The sequence below is a fragment of the Phyllopteryx taeniolatus genome, chromosome 1, assembly GCF_024500385.1.
Source record: "Phyllopteryx taeniolatus isolate TA_2022b chromosome 1, UOR_Ptae_1.2, whole genome shotgun sequence".
Lineage (NCBI taxonomy): Eukaryota > Metazoa > Chordata > Actinopteri > Syngnathiformes > Syngnathidae > Phyllopteryx > Phyllopteryx taeniolatus.
The window spans coordinates 10,717,787-10,733,026 of record NC_084502.1 but is presented as its reverse complement, the minus strand read 5'-3'; the positions used below and the strand labels follow the sequence as shown (position 1 = coordinate 10,733,026).

Here is a 15,240-nt window from a genome sequence, read left to right as displayed (position 1 = left end):
TTTATAGCATGCTCTATAAAATTGAGTATTAAACGAGCTGAATCAATACTTTTACGTTTACCAGAGACTTTTTTTTACACAAATATATGTTCTTATAGTTTAGTGTGAGCAAAAGCCACCACTGAATGTCCTGTTTGAGAATCGTTGAAATTGAGGTCGCAGCGACAGACTACATTTCCCGTCGTGCCCCAACAAGGAAGTGTCTCCAGCATCATCGATGGCTTGGAGCGGTCGACGCCGGCTTCGACTCACAATATCGGCTTGGAAACTGGAGTTGAGGGGCGAATAATGTCGTCCCGCTCTGACAGGTACCTGACGAAAAATACGGAACTTTTTTTTTTTGTTTGTTTTTGTTAGTAGTGTATCAACCATTATTGTATTTATTTGTACGTTTGTCGCTTCAGTGGTGTACTGTATTCTGTATACAGATATTAGCATACGCTCATTCTCAGACAGGTCGAAAGTGTGTCCCCGGGGTAATTGAACTCGTTCCTTTTTTTTTAAGATACGCGCAATATAAAGGCTGAAGCTTGACGTGTGTGATGTGACGTTTCGCCACAAACAAACTAGGTGAACTGATGAGGCAATATACATGCGTCACTGTCATGTATATACGGTTCAGTATTATATGTGAGACGCATGTATTTTGCTTTTGGCAAAAGGTAATCTTTATATTACTACCTCGCACAATAGAAATCAACAGATTGGCGAGCAATAATCCACAAACAAAAGTTGTTTCATGAAGTGATCCACCTAAACAGGCTTAAAGAGCAGTGTGAATGTTGGCCAGCAGAGGGCAGGAGAGAGGAGTGGATCAGAACAGTGCACAGTTTTGGCCTATCCATCCATCCATTTTCTGAGCCGCTTCTCCTCACTCGGGTCGCGGGCGTGCTGGAGCCAATCCCAGCTGTCATCGGGCAGGAGGCGGGGTACACCCTGAAACTGGTTGTCAGCCAATCGCAAGGCACGTACAAACAAACAACCATCCGCACTCACATTCACATCCATCCATCCATCCATCCATTTTCTGAGCCGCTTCTCCTCACTAGGGTCGCGGGCGTGCTGGAGCCTATCCCAGCTGTCATTGGGCAGGAGGCGGGGTACACCCTGAAGTGGTTGCCAGCCAATCGCAGGGCACATAGAAACAAACAACCATTCGCACTCACAGTCATGCCTACGGGCAATTTTGAGTCTCCAATTAATGCATGTTTTTGGGATGTGGGAGGAAACCGGAGTGCCCGGAGAAAACCCACGCAGGCACGGGGAGAACATGCAAACTCCACACAGGCGGGGCCGGGGATTGAACGCGGGTCCTCAGAACTGTGAGGCTGACGCTCTAACCAGTCGTCCACCGTGCCGCCAGTTTTGGCCTAGTGCAACTCAAAAAATTATCAGCTCTCCAACTAGTACCACCAAATGACCACCTTCTTCAAAACTGAGGCAGAGGTTTTATTCCTGAAAAAATATATTTTGTTGTATCTAAAAAAAAAACTTAAAAAAATAAATAATAAAATGTGCCTATTTGTTGTTTTTGTGCTCAGGCCAGAGCAATAAGATATTAATCTGGCAGTATCTTGGTGGTGGTGTTAGGTTTGAATTGAACCTCAATAAAAATCCTATCTCAGTATATTTTTAATATCAGTCAATATTGATATATATCAAAATCAGAATCATCTTTATTTGCCAAGTATGTCCAAAACACACAAGGAATTTGTCTCCGGTAGTTGGAGCCGCTCTAGTACAACAGACAGTCAATTTACAGAACACTTTGGAGACATAAAGACATTGACAAAAAACAACAACAAACAACAATTGTGCAAAAAGATGCAGAGTCCTCTAGCACTTAGAGCAGTTCGAATGGCTAATATTGCAATAGTCCGGTGCAATGACCATTGTGCAAGGGGCGCTGAGACTTCAAGGAGTGTATGCGGTTTAAAGTGACGAGTAGTGCGATAATCTGGGACAATGTTGGTTGTGCAAATGTTACAGATACTCCTCAATCAGTGTGCAAATGGAGCAGATGCTACTCTGGCATGAGTGGCCAGTATTTGCAAATAGTGCAGCATGGCGAGACAACTACAGTGAGTGCACGAGTAATACATAATTGGCCCCACAGAAATGTGACAACGAACTCAAGTCAAAAAATTGCCAGCTTGTTGTAATGGAATTATAGGTTAGGTGTTTAAGAAGTTGATCGCAAGAGGGAAGAAGCTGTTGGAATGTCTACTAGTTCTAGTTTGCATTGATCGGTAGCGCCTACCTGAGGGAAGGAGCTGGAATTGTCACAATTGGCCTGTATTCAGTAGTGTTTATTATTGGCTGCAAATTACAAAAAGGTGAGTTTAATGATTTGTGTTTTGTGTCATGGTGCTAGTGCACATTTTAGTTTGCCCATGTGTGATGTCACATCATTTTGTGCGAGCATGGTGTTGAGGCTAGAATGGTAGGTGTTTGTAGGGGGTTTGAGGTCCGTCAGCATTGTGGCTGTCAAGTTTTACAGTTTGTGTGACTCATTGCCCTGTGACAAAGGATCAGCAGAAGACATCTGCCATGTCCTCTATTTTTGTTGCTTACAGGTGCCTCTATTAATACCAGCCAAGCAGCTCCTTGTTCCCATGTTAGACTGATCCTCTTAAGTGTCTGCCACACACACACACACACACACACACACACATGCAGATGCCAGAGAGTTCCACGTACACATGGGAACTGATGGACCTAAAGGAGTCACGTAAGCCGGGTTAGCTCCACATACTGTATTTGTATGTGCTTTTGGAAGAGTCAAAGTCAAAGATGATTAGATTATGACTTTCCCAGATTTTCGAGTTTACAAGTTTATAGTCGTGGTCAGCGTTGAGGGATCGTCGCTGTTGTTTTGAAGCGGTTGCCACGGTGACAGGCCCGATGGAGTATAGCAGGTTGTCAGCCGAGGCGGAGAGAAGCCTGCAGGATTGTAGTGGGGCCAGAATCTCCGGCTGTTGGTCCCTGAGGTCGGACTCCAGGTAGGAACTCACTACGATGCTCCTTTCTGCGGTAGAGCAACACTTCACATGCTGTGTGATCTATATATAGTGCGGAAATCGTCTCTTCAGCTGGGGTTGATGAGTGGTCGCAGGCACTGTTAAAAATGGGGCACTTTTATAGTGCGCACACCTCTGTCAAAGCCAAGCAATTGGTGGAGGGATGATTTGTCATACAAGTGTTTTGAGATACGATCACAGTCATGGAACAAATCAAACTCGTATCTCAAGGTATTACTGTACTATATTCGATATCAAATTTTCCATGACGTAGTGTAATATTTACATACAGTACCTAACTTCCCGCTGCGTGCTCGGTGGAGGAAATTCAAAATTCAAATTTAAAAAAAAATAATTCAAAAAAAAAACAAAAATGTATCGGCATTACCAGATAACTAGCAACCCTTTACTGCTCAGTGACAGTTTTTTTTTTTTTTTTTTTTTTTTTTTTTTGTCAATGTCTTTCTGATTCTGAATACATGCCGTGTGTTTTCCAGCGGGAGCGGCGAGGACTCATTGGACCGGCTGTTGCCCCCCGCCAGCGCCCCTCGCAGGAAGAGCACGACGTCGCTGAGTAAAACGGAGCCGCCCTTGCTCCGCACGGGAACGCGCACCATCTACACTGCGGGTCGACCTCCCTGGTACGACGAGCACGGAGCGCAGTCCAAGGAGGCCTTCGTCATAGGTATGATACTCGCCAGTGCTGGCAAGTAACAAAGTATAAATACTTTGTGACTATAAAAGTCGATTTTTCAGGTGTCTGCACTTGAGAATTTATTTTTCTGACAATTTCTTACTTTGACTCCCTCGATTTTTAAACCGATATCTGTACTTTCTACTCCTTTCGTTATCAAAACGGGCTCGTGTTCAGTGATACTTTTCTTCTCAGTACAAGTACTAGTATGCAAGTTATAAGAGTTCAACTATATTGTGTTCAGATAAGTTTTTTCCCCCACTGTGCCAAGTTACCAAAAGGATATTGTATATAATTGACTTAATTATAATTTAGTAATTTTACGTTTGTACTGTACTTTTCAGAGTACATTTTCATTTTACTTAAGTGAAGGATTCCAATCAGTACTTCTTATTTTGCCAGTCTTTTTTTTAACGTGTCTATACTTCTACTTTTACTAGTACTTTTGCTGCCTGCTCGCTGCTTTCGTTGTGTGCATCTGAGCTGTAGCAAAAGTACTTAAGTAGAAGTACAAATACTTGTATAAAAAAAATACTCACCTCCTTTACTTGAGCAAAAGTTAAAAGTACAAACTCTGAAATGTACTGTAGTAAAAAGTCCAAATTAATCTTTAGTGTCAAAATATATACAGCTGTTTTGAAAACGACATGTTTAAAAAAAAAAAAGTACACAAAGTAATTTTCCTCTTTTTAACTTAGATAATGCTCATAATGAGAAGCAAAAACTGGACACAGCTTTGCTGCAAGATCAATTCTGACAGGATAATCCAGAATGAATTGACAACAGGTCCCACCTGAGCTAAAAAAAAAAAAAAAACCTCAGAAAATAAAAATACACTATTCCTGTATGTTTTTTTTCTAGACTGGATGGAGATTTTTTGGAAGAGCAGAAGCTGGTAGTTTTTAGGCTGACACAAGCCAATGCATTCGTTATGAATCATTTTCAGATGTGAGAAGTAAAAGTAAGAACTCATAAAAAAAAAAAAGAATACTCTTGTAAAGTACAGATTCCTGAAAAATCCACTTCCCGCAAGCAGAGTAACGATATGTATTTGTGGCTGCACTGCCTGGCCTGTTTGTCCCACTTCAACACATTCGACACACTCTACAAAGCAAGCACAATGAGCCTTTTGCACGGCCGTGTGGATCCGCAGGGTTGTGTGGGGGCAGCGCCTCAGGGAAGACCACCGTGGCCAACAAGATCATCGAGGCTCTGGATGTTCCCTGGGTGGTGCTGCTGTCGATGGATTCCTTCTATAAGGTGACACAGGCGTGCTCGTGCATCTCTATCCATCCATGTTGTACAGCTTTTCAAAGTCATTTTCAGTAGTTTTCAACATTGAGGGTTGTAGATTATTATCAGCTGGCTTTACAACTTTTGCGTTTTGTGTCTTGACAGGATTTGTCTCCTGAGGAGCAAGCCTTGGCCGTGAGCAACGACTACAACTTCGATCATCCGGGGGCCTTTGACTTTGGGCTACTGGTCGCCACTTTGCGCAAGCTGAAGCAGGGAAAGAGTGTGAAGATCCCCGTGTACGACTTCACCACACATAGACGACAGAAAGATTGGGTGAGTTTGTGTACTAACTGTCCAAGGTGACACGGTTTGTTGATCCCCACCGAGATGTCATTTCTAGCCATATTTCGGGGAAGGTATTATATTAGTAACATGTCGAAAAATTTAAAACAGTTTCCAGGTGTTTTAATAGCATGACTGCTATGCTTTCATCAGAATACCTCAAGATCAAGAATTATAGACATTTTTACAGCATATTTCTTGCCATGGGGAAATTGGCTTGTTTTAGTGGGGGGGGGGGGGCGGGTGTCTGTCATCGGTAGAGTCCAGAGTGTAGGAAAATCAACAAGTGCCCAAGACAATGAAAGGGTGGACGGACACATCGGCAAATATTAACAGAACCTTCCCCCCTAATTCCCCATTCATGGAACACAGGGTCCGAAATTGCGCCTTTTTGAGTGGTGGCACCGTGAGCTAAATTGTGGTGGCCCAGTCAGAACCGCTACTGGCCCCATCCTTGTATTCATGATATAATATGAGAAGTTAATACACACCTAAAGCGAGGGGCTACAAGAAACATTCAATTGCATCATTACTTGCGAAGGCAGCATTTTCTCACCAAGATGGTCTGTCCCTTTAGAAGCGGCCTCGAGACCTTGCCCGCTCCTCAACTCCATTTATACTTCTCACCCACAGGTTTGGTTGGATTAGTTTAGATATTTTAAAGGGAATCGAGAAATAACGTCAACCTGCAAGGGTATATCTGGCCCTGCAACCCCAAACACAGGTTTTTGTCATTGTTTTCAGTTCAGGTCAGTGGTAGCCAATCACTTTTTCTGCTGCCTATGGTTTCCAAACATTATGAAAAGGTCTATATACAAATCCACATACATTACATACCTATACACGTGTACATACACCACTTAGAAAGACTATTACATACATTTATACGTTTAGCCCCCACCTATCTTTTTACCATTCGGAATTAGAACCGTGTCATTTCCCCGCAGATGTTGATGATTTGAAAGAAATACAATTCTCAACGGCGTCTCTGTTGTCTCCGCTCTCTGTAGAAGAACGTGTACGGTGCAAGCGTAATCATATTTGAAGGCATTATGGCATTTGCAGACAAAGATCTTCTTCAGGTCAAGTAAAAGAAAGCATATCTCTGCCTCGTGTTGTTTGAACAATGAAGTAAAGTTTATTGAAGCGGCCTTTCGTGTTTACTCGCTCCGTTTGCAGCTTCTGGATATGAAAATATTTGTGGACACAGACTCCGACATCCGGCTGGTCCGCCGCCTTCGCAGGGACATCACGGAGCGCAGGCGGGACATGGAAGGCGTCATCAAGCAATACAACAAGTTCGTCAAGCCGGCCTTTGAGCAGTACATCGAGCCCACCATGAGGCTGGCGGACATTGTGGTGCCCAGAGGTGAAACCTTTTACAATTTGGAACTTTCAAGAATGCACTGATAGCGCCTCGAACTACATTGGTACCTTGATTTAGGCGTTTGATTTGTTCTGTGACCACGGTCGTAAATCAAATCAGTCAAATCTCAAATCAATTTTCCCTATTGGAATGAATTTAGGGGTGGGAACGCATTAAAGCATTTTAATCCAATCATGTGACCTGATAGCGGATGTTCTGATTTTCTCTAATGCCATCTAGTGGCGGTGTCTGAAACTCACGCATAAGTCACTTTTTTGCTTGCAATTCAAAACCAAAATTTTACCAAATAATGGCTCGTAACTAGAAACATTTGAAAGTAAGTGCACTAGTACACCAAGGTACAGCTGCATTTTTCTTTTTCCTTTAAGGTGGTGGCAATATGGTGGCCATCGATCTGATAGTCCAGCATGTGCACAGCCAGCTAGAGGAGGTAAGTTATGACATATGAGATTGTGGCACCATCTTGTGGAAGAATGTTGCATCTACATGTGCTCAAGCAAGTGCTTTTCTGGTCAAAACATATCGAGTACGCTAAGACATGACAAGGGGAAAACAAAAATTAAATATTGCCCACAATGGAGATATAATATGTGCCCAAAATGTTCATTTCTGGACACGAAATACAAAATTATGGCTACGAATTAGGTAGAATGTGCCCATGAAATACTCATTTGTGGCCATGAAGTAGCGAAAATGTGCACACAAAATAAAAATGGATAATATTAATATAATTCCTGGACAGTTGGGTAAATAATTTGAGGTCAACCTCTCTACAAATGGTAAGGTAGAGGACATTGTGTATTGCAGTTTTTAGCCAGGTTTCTTAACCAGAGACCAAAATTGTTCATGGGAATTGTATTTTACCCACAAATTAGTATTTTTGTGCGTACATTATTCCTATTTTGTGGCCAAAAAATTAGCATTTTGTGTGCACATTATATCTACAGTGTGTTGTTGCCACAATAAAATGTTTTCCCCAATGTCATGTCTGGGGCTCCGTCCATATCACTAGATTAAACTGAATTATAATTTCCCCCAAACTTAAAAAAAACCACACACGGTCACCCTGGGTGACATAATATTATTGACGAATGAAAACAACTGAGCTATTTTCTCCTCTCATTTTCTCTGTCTCGTCTGTTACTTTTTCTTTATGCAGCGTGAACTCAGTGTGAGGTATGCTGATGTGACTTTTCACTTGACCCGGTGTTGGTGTGTCAAGCAGCTCCACTCATCATGAGCATGAATGGCATATTCATTTGGGGCGAGTAGTAATTTACTTAAACGCTTCCTTTTCCAGGTTGAAATAATGAAACAAGAATTAAGTACATAGGTCTGATTTGATTCAGGATTTTCTCAAATCCATACAGGGTTTACTAAGTCACCCGACTCTTAATAACTGGTGCTGAATGATATATTTTAAGCCTTATTTACAGTTTATTTTCCATGCACATGAAATATTCTTTGGATCAATTTTGAACCCTGCTAAGACTATCCTTTTGTCAAATTATGAACTGCAGAGCTTTTCAAAATGTGTTAATGGGTAATCATCAATTAAATTTTATATAAGCTCAAAATGAATATGACATTCATGCCCATGATGATTGTGCATTGTAAATGTACGATCAAAACTATGACTGTGTGTGTGTAGAGCTTTCACACTTTGAATGTGCTATTTTTGCCAGAGCGCTCCTGGCGTCCGCCCAGCAGACGCAGACGCTGCCGCAGACACTCAGCGTGTTGGAGAGCAGTCCGCAGGTCCGAGGCCTCCACACCATCATCAGGTAGCCACGCCTGCTTGCACTTGCCCTTCTTTTTCTGTGTTTGCACTAGGCCAGTTTGTAAACAATAGGCACCAGGGTACATCGGGTGGCAAAAAGTAATCAAGTACTGCTCATTCGAACTGAAAATGATGACAAAAACTGGTTGTGCTTGGGGTTACGCCGCCTAGACTGCCAGCTAATGTCACTGTGCAGCGCACTATCCATTTCAGGGTTAGAAAAGCACATCTCTGCCAATAATCCGAGCAACAGAAAAGTTAATTAATTAGCTTATCCCTTAATGATAAGTGTAAGAATAATTCATTTAATTTGTAAGCGCCTTTCGAGACCCTTAAGGACACTGCACATCCAGTAAAGCAACAATAAAAAACAGAATTATACAGAGAGAAAAAAAATCTAATACAAAAACAAAAATACAGGGCGGTGAAGTTACAGTGTGTAGGCAATATTGAACAGGTGGGTTTTGAGTTTGGATTTAAAGGCGGTGAAAGAAACTGAGTTGCAGAGGTCTTGTGGCAAAGAGTTCCAGAGCCATGGTGCTGAAACAGGCAGGTGGGACAGTCAGGTGGATGGAGGAGGAGCATCTGATGGTGCGGGCTGGAGTGGCGATGTCAGGACTGGAGGTCAGACAAGTATGGAGGGGCAAGGTTGTGGATAGCCTTGAAGGTGTAGAGGAGGAGTTTAAACTGAATTTGAAATTTGACCGGAAGCCAGTGAAGTTGCCGGAGGATGGGGGTGATGTAGTGGAAAGAGGGGGTCTTCGTGATGATGCGCGCGGCGGAGTTCTGGACCAGTTGCAACTTATGGGAGGCGGAAGAGGAGGGAGTAACCATAGTCAAGATGGAAGGTGACAAGACTGTGGACCAAGATAGAGGCAGTTTACGGGCTGAGAGAGGGGTGTAGTCAGTTAATGTTACATAAGTGAAAGTAAGCTAACCAGGTTATGTTATTGATGTGAGAATGGAAAGATAGTGTGCTGTCGAGGATGACACCCAGACTCTTAACCTGAGGGCAAGGGGAGAATAGGGAGCGATCAACTGGGATGAATAGACTGTAAACTTTGCATGGTATAGATTTCGTGCCGTCAAGACAAGCTTCTGTTTTATCACTGTTTAGTTTCATGAAGTTGGAGGTGAACCATGTGTTACTTTCTGATAAGCAGAAGATGAGAGAGGAGGGAGGAAATGAAATGTTGAGTTTGCAGGAGAGGTAGAGCTGGGTGTCATCCGCGAAACAATGGAGGAGAATGTTGAATTTAGGGAAAAGGGTACTGAGGTCGATGATGAAAATCAGGGGCCCCAGAACAGAGCCCTGGGGCACACCTGAAGTGAGTGTGTAGGGGTTAGATGAAAAGGACTTGAGCTGGATGAACTGCGTGTCGTATTTGAGGTATGAGTAGAACCAGTCTAGGAATTGAATTGAATTTGCATCACAAATATGGAAATTTGAATCAACTTACCTGTTAAGTGTGAATTACGGCTGACAGATTTACCTCACATAACATGTTCTCGACTGACACGTCACACATTTGGCTACGCCAGTCGAGAAAGATCATCATTCAGGCCATTGACCCTGTTTTCCTATTGCTCTGCCTTGGTCGAATGACATGTAATGGTTCCTTTACTAGTGGTGCCGTCAGAGATTGCTTGAGCTTTTGCCACCCGTAAGTACACTTGACATCATGGTGAAAAGGTCTACACAATCATGGATTTCTCTCCTCTGCAGGAATAAAGAAACCAGCCGAGATGAGTTCATCTTCTACTCAAAGAGATTAATGCGCCTTCTTATAGAACATGCGCTCACCTTTTTGCCATCACAGGTGTGTAGTTGATAACTATACAGACAGCTATGACAAGTAATGTGTGAAAGTGTCTCACAAATTCAAATCACCCTTTTAGTATTTCAGTTTTGTTGCAACTGTATCATTCTGGAATTTAGCGAATGGAAATAGTTTTTGGTTATCCTAATTGACCTAAAACAGGAGAAGTTTATTCTGATTTCATGTCAGACAGTGTGGGGGGGGGGGGGGATGTGTGTTTTTATACAGTGCATGTAAACATCTGGTTTCAACTGTATAAGAATAAATAAACCATGCATTATTTATCTCAGTCAGCATTTCCCAACCGTCATTTAGCCAAGGGAACGCATTTTACAAACATCTCTCAGTACACCATACAAAAATGTCATATATCCAGTGGTACATACCTAGACTTACAAGTGCCCGTAATTGCAGGTTTTTCGAGCTACAAGCCATCGTTTGGTCGATTATTCTTTTTTTTCTCTGTTTGCGAGCGGGCTTCAGATACGCCGCCGCTCGAGTGAAGTGGGGGAAAAAAAAGGAGAGCTAACACACTCACCGATGCATTATGAGCAATTTGTTGAATGGGACAAAGCCAAACACAAATACAAAATGAAAACACTCACAAGAAACATGGTGTAGATGGTACCGGTGTGGAAAAAAGTAACTAAATTGTATACAGTATATTTTAAATAATGATGGATACACAGGTTAACTGTACCTCCTGCCAGGGAGTGTAGGAGTATTTAAGTATAAAGTATAAAAAAATATACATTTGCTGTCAATGCTATTCTTTTTTGTCTCATGCATGACAAGTAAGCCTTTGCTTTGTGTCAGCCTTGCAAGGTTCACACTCCACAGGGCCACGAGTACGAAGGCCACAGATACGCCGGCAAAGGGGTGAGCGTTCTTTGGCCTCCGGTCCAGCGTGCCGCCATGGCGCTGATCCGCTGGCTCGTGTCCGCAGATCACCGGTGTGTCCATCCTGCGGGCAGGAGAGACCATGGAGCCCGCGCTGAGGGCCGTGTGCAAGGACGTGCGTATCGGCAAGATCCTCATCCAGACCAATCTGGACTCAGGCGAACCAGAGGTAGTGTTGATCCTCTTAGTCTGAGGGTTGCAAAATTCTGGAAATTTTGAACGCCGGAAACTGTCCAGAGGAATTGATGGAAATGTATGGGCGTAAACGGGAACAAACCTATAAAACAATAATGACATGACTGAGAAAAGGTTTTTGATGGCTAAATAATCAGTCAGTGGCTTTTTTACACGGCGTTCGCCATTTACTCCATGAACTGCGTCATCTTTTTTTCCACCACCGCAACACATACTCAATTCATAGCACGCATATACATATCTGTTCGGTGCCTATACTTGTCTGACTTCCAACATATTAGTATTTCTCGCCCTCACGATCGACTGGACAAGCCGAGATTCGCCGCCTCGTCTTATTTTCTTTGTCTTGATGTTTTTGAAATGATTTTAATCACGTTAAGCACATTGCGTTTCCTCCTGCAGGAAATGCGCTAAATAACTACATTTGCTTTGCTTTGCTTTTGCTTTGGTCTTGATCTTCTACTCGAAAGCTGTGTTGAGCTCAAATCTAAAGCGATTCAACAACGCCATCTACAGGGACGTGTTAGTCATTACAGTGCTTTACAAACATGAATTTCACATACAAGTTGGGTGAGACCCTATTCCACATGTACCCGTTGAAAAACGTGGTTGAAGAAAGTATATACGTCAGTGGCAGGTAAACCCTTGGATTCCAGTTGACAAATATCAACGTCCACGGCAGTGAATTAGTTGATTTTTGCATGTGCTGGATCAGGCGATGAGTAATATTTTAACGAAACATTCACGTTTTTTTTATTCTTCAATGAAAAAAAAAAAAAAAAAAAGTTGATTGTTCAATAAAATATTTAAAACTTTAAAAAGCAATCTACTGACAGATACTGTAAACCTGTTAAAATGTCATGCTTTTTAATTGTATATTTTGCAGGGATGGCAGACATTGCAATTGTTTCAATGCGTTTTTTTTTTTTTCAGAACGCTTCAGTTGAATTTACTTGAAACTTTCCTGAAATTGACCATAAATTTTCGACCCCTTTGCAACCCCGTTCAGCACCAAATGTACTAATCATCCAACATGCGTCACAAGAACCCGGTTAAACAAAAGGCGGAAATGCTTTTAGCGAATGTTTCTCTCAACGTGATTGGTGTCTCCATGGCAACTACCCCTCCTGCTTTTGTAACCATGGTAACCCCTCTCTTTTGCCAGCTACATTACCTGCGTCTGCCCAAAGACATCAGCGAAGATCACGTCATCCTAATGGACAGCACTGTGTCCACCGGGGCTGCTGCCATGATGGCCGTTCGAGTGCTTCGGGTGTGTTCACCGAATCTGCTACATACACATACTGTACATCAATATACACACGACCCCACAACATTATGGCCACTAATGAGTCTCCACTAAGGTGATAAAGCTCTTTTTTGAGACAGCAAGAGCATTTTTCATTATTGTGGCTTGTAGGGCTGCACTGTATCACTCTGAGAGATCTGTGTGTGTGTGTGTGTGTGTGTGCAGGACCACGAAGTGCCGGAAGAGAAGATTCTGCTGGTGTCGCTGCTGATGGCAGAGCTCGGCGTGCACTCGGTGGCCTACGCCTTCCCCAAGGTGAAAATCATCACCACGGCTGTGGACAAGAGGCTCGACGACTCGTTGCACGTCATTCCTGGTATCGGTAAGACATCACTCGCACTTTCTCGCTGTTGCATTTCTTATCCACTGAATTCTTAGCGATTGGTGCCAATTGACTGTCGCGACGCAGCGGTCGAGTGGTAATTGAACATGAATTGCCGAGTCTGTGTTTCAACGTCGCTGATTTCAAATCCACTCGTTTTACCAGCGGTTTAATTTTCAAATGCTATTGCATACCATCGACAAACCGCATTGATGTCAAACTTCAACCATATCAGTGCTGCATTTTGACCTATGTTAGGCATAAAAGAGTAGAAAAAAGAAATAATTTTGATGGGATGGGGCCTTTTAAGGTTTCCGGATGCCGTCTTTTTTTAAAATGACTGCTTCTTCTTTCTTCAGTGGTTTGCACTGTATAAACGTAACGTAACATCGATATAATGAATGAATCGTTACACCACTAATGTATACAGTACACTACCGTAGTGGCACAGAGTGTAATCAGGAGGTGGCCGCAGATACTGCATACACAGGTACAAGTGGATGTCCTTGGAAATGTTCATGGATCAAACACCTTTTGTTGTTGAACGGCAAAATAGGCCAGTACTAAAACGGTGAACAGTTGGACACGTGCGTTCAAAGGTTTACCCACGGTCAAATTAAGTTCACTTGTAGAGGTTCTCGTTCATCCGGAAATTGCACGCCTCAAACCTTTTATGAATAGTGTATATGTCATGCCTGTGTGCTTTCAGGGGACTTTGGGGACCGCTACTTTGGCACGGATGGATTTGACAAATGCACTGACGAGGCCACCCGGGAACAGCTGCCTTACTGATGTGCGAAACACACGACGACTTGAAAAGTTGAGTTTACGCTGTGTTATTAACGTGGTTAAAGACGCTTGTTGAAATGTTCTCTTTGACAGCGGGCGAGTTTGGGTCCACTTGTAAGCGTGTTGTTTTATTGACAACATCAGGAATCTTGTTACTTTGAGACAGCGGCAGTGCCGCGACTGTACGCAATAACTGTTCATATTTGACACGGTTTTATTCAGGAGTTCTCTGCACCAGCTTTTCATTCAAAAAGTGTTAATGTACTGAAATGTGCATACTTTGCTCATTCTGGCAAGGTCGCAGCGTTACCAGCAACATCACGGGAGAAAAAAAGACTTTACAGAAAAACAAAATACAGACATAAGGTCAACATAGCACAATATTGTAACATAAACAAATATCTACTTTTTTACACTATACGAGCAAATATATTTTCTCCAACTATATTACTATCTAAGTTCCCTGTTCAGAAATAAACCTTCAATTTTGTAAAATCTTGACTTATTCCTGTGAATTCCCATGGAACGTTTCCAACTTGTATATCTTTTTCACAGGGTTTTAGAACAAAGTTCATCATCAATGTGTGCACTCGCTGGACACTTCATTAGGTACATCTAATGGTCTGCTACTCTCAATCGCTACAGACCTCCAAACTTCATGTGGCCTTCGGATTAGCTTAAGAACAGTGCGCAGAGAGCTTCATGGAGTGGGCCGCCACTCGACTCTTGCGGCAGTGCGAGGCGTTCTCTGGAGTGACAAATTTCACTCAATATACAATATTGATATTGATTGTATATTGTATATACTCAATATTCCATTATCTTGTTTCAGCCGCCCCAAATTTTGTAATGTGTGTATCAATAAGAAAAAGTAGCACTGTACAGGATTTGACTGTATAAAAATAAAATGGATAGAAATACACTCTTTACCTCATGGCTATTTTGTTCACTTGACTTTCACTGAACTTGATCTTCACGGTTATATTGGCTTTTTTTTTTTTTTTTGCCACACTTTCCTCACTTATACAGCGTTTCCATAGCTTTGAAATGAATTGAACGCCCTTGGCTGCTGTTATAGCCTTGATCAACTCCTGCTACAAGTGCTTGGCCAAACCGACTACATTTAAACCTCGCTCATGTTTTTCTATGATTTCAATCTTCTGTTCAGCACTCACTTTCTTAGGCGCGAGGGCGCTGCCCCACTGCTGCTGAGTCACCTTAAAAAGGAAACAAAAGTGAAAAAAAAAAAAAAGATTATCATAAAAAATATAAAAAATTATATCTATATCTATTTTTAGATTCGTAGGATAAATAGTATACATAGTATCCCCCATCGTAGTCACATTGTTTACATTTTGCTGCACTGAGCGCGAGTGCTTCACATTGAATCTCACGCGTGCTCATTCAGGGTTGTCATACACTTTACGGCCTGCAGGGGTCAGTGTT

General features: G+C 42.4%; 1 protein-coding gene across 5 annotated transcripts in view; it reads left to right on the top strand.

Annotated features, from left to right (window-relative positions):
* Nucleotides 1–150: 150 nt before the first annotated feature.
* The window catches only part of uckl1a (uridine-cytidine kinase 1-like 1a), a 17,890-nt gene continuing 2,800 nt past the window's right edge, over nucleotides 151–15,240 (top strand). The window contains exons 1-16 of one of the 5 annotated variants that reach the window (XM_061770214.1): nucleotides 2,405–3,002; nucleotides 3,518–3,705; nucleotides 4,868–4,974; nucleotides 5,113–5,283; nucleotides 6,303–6,374; nucleotides 6,472–6,661; nucleotides 7,048–7,109; nucleotides 7,839–7,855; nucleotides 8,365–8,463; nucleotides 10,186–10,279; nucleotides 11,096–11,158; nucleotides 11,226–11,348; nucleotides 12,540–12,647; nucleotides 12,849–13,005; nucleotides 13,715–13,824; nucleotides 14,350–14,716. In XM_061770214.1, coding sequence (XP_061626198.1) covers nucleotides 2,905–3,002; nucleotides 3,518–3,705; nucleotides 4,868–4,974; nucleotides 5,113–5,283; nucleotides 6,303–6,374; nucleotides 6,472–6,661; nucleotides 7,048–7,109; nucleotides 7,839–7,855; nucleotides 8,365–8,463; nucleotides 10,186–10,279; nucleotides 11,096–11,158; nucleotides 11,226–11,348; nucleotides 12,540–12,647; nucleotides 12,849–13,005; nucleotides 13,715–13,797 — 1,632 coding nt within the window. In that variant the 5' untranslated portion in view covers nucleotides 2,405–2,904 and the 3' untranslated portion in view covers nucleotides 13,798–13,824; nucleotides 14,350–14,716. Of the gene's footprint in view, nucleotides 309–2,402; nucleotides 3,003–3,517; nucleotides 3,706–4,867; nucleotides 4,975–5,112; nucleotides 5,284–6,302; nucleotides 6,375–6,471; nucleotides 6,662–7,047; nucleotides 7,110–7,838; nucleotides 7,856–8,364; nucleotides 8,464–10,185; nucleotides 10,280–11,095; nucleotides 11,159–11,225; nucleotides 11,349–12,539; nucleotides 12,648–12,848; nucleotides 13,006–13,714; nucleotides 14,717–15,240 lie in introns of those variants that run through there. The other 4 variants (XM_061770243.1, XM_061770225.1, XM_061770206.1 and 1 more) reach the window with 4 other exon arrangements.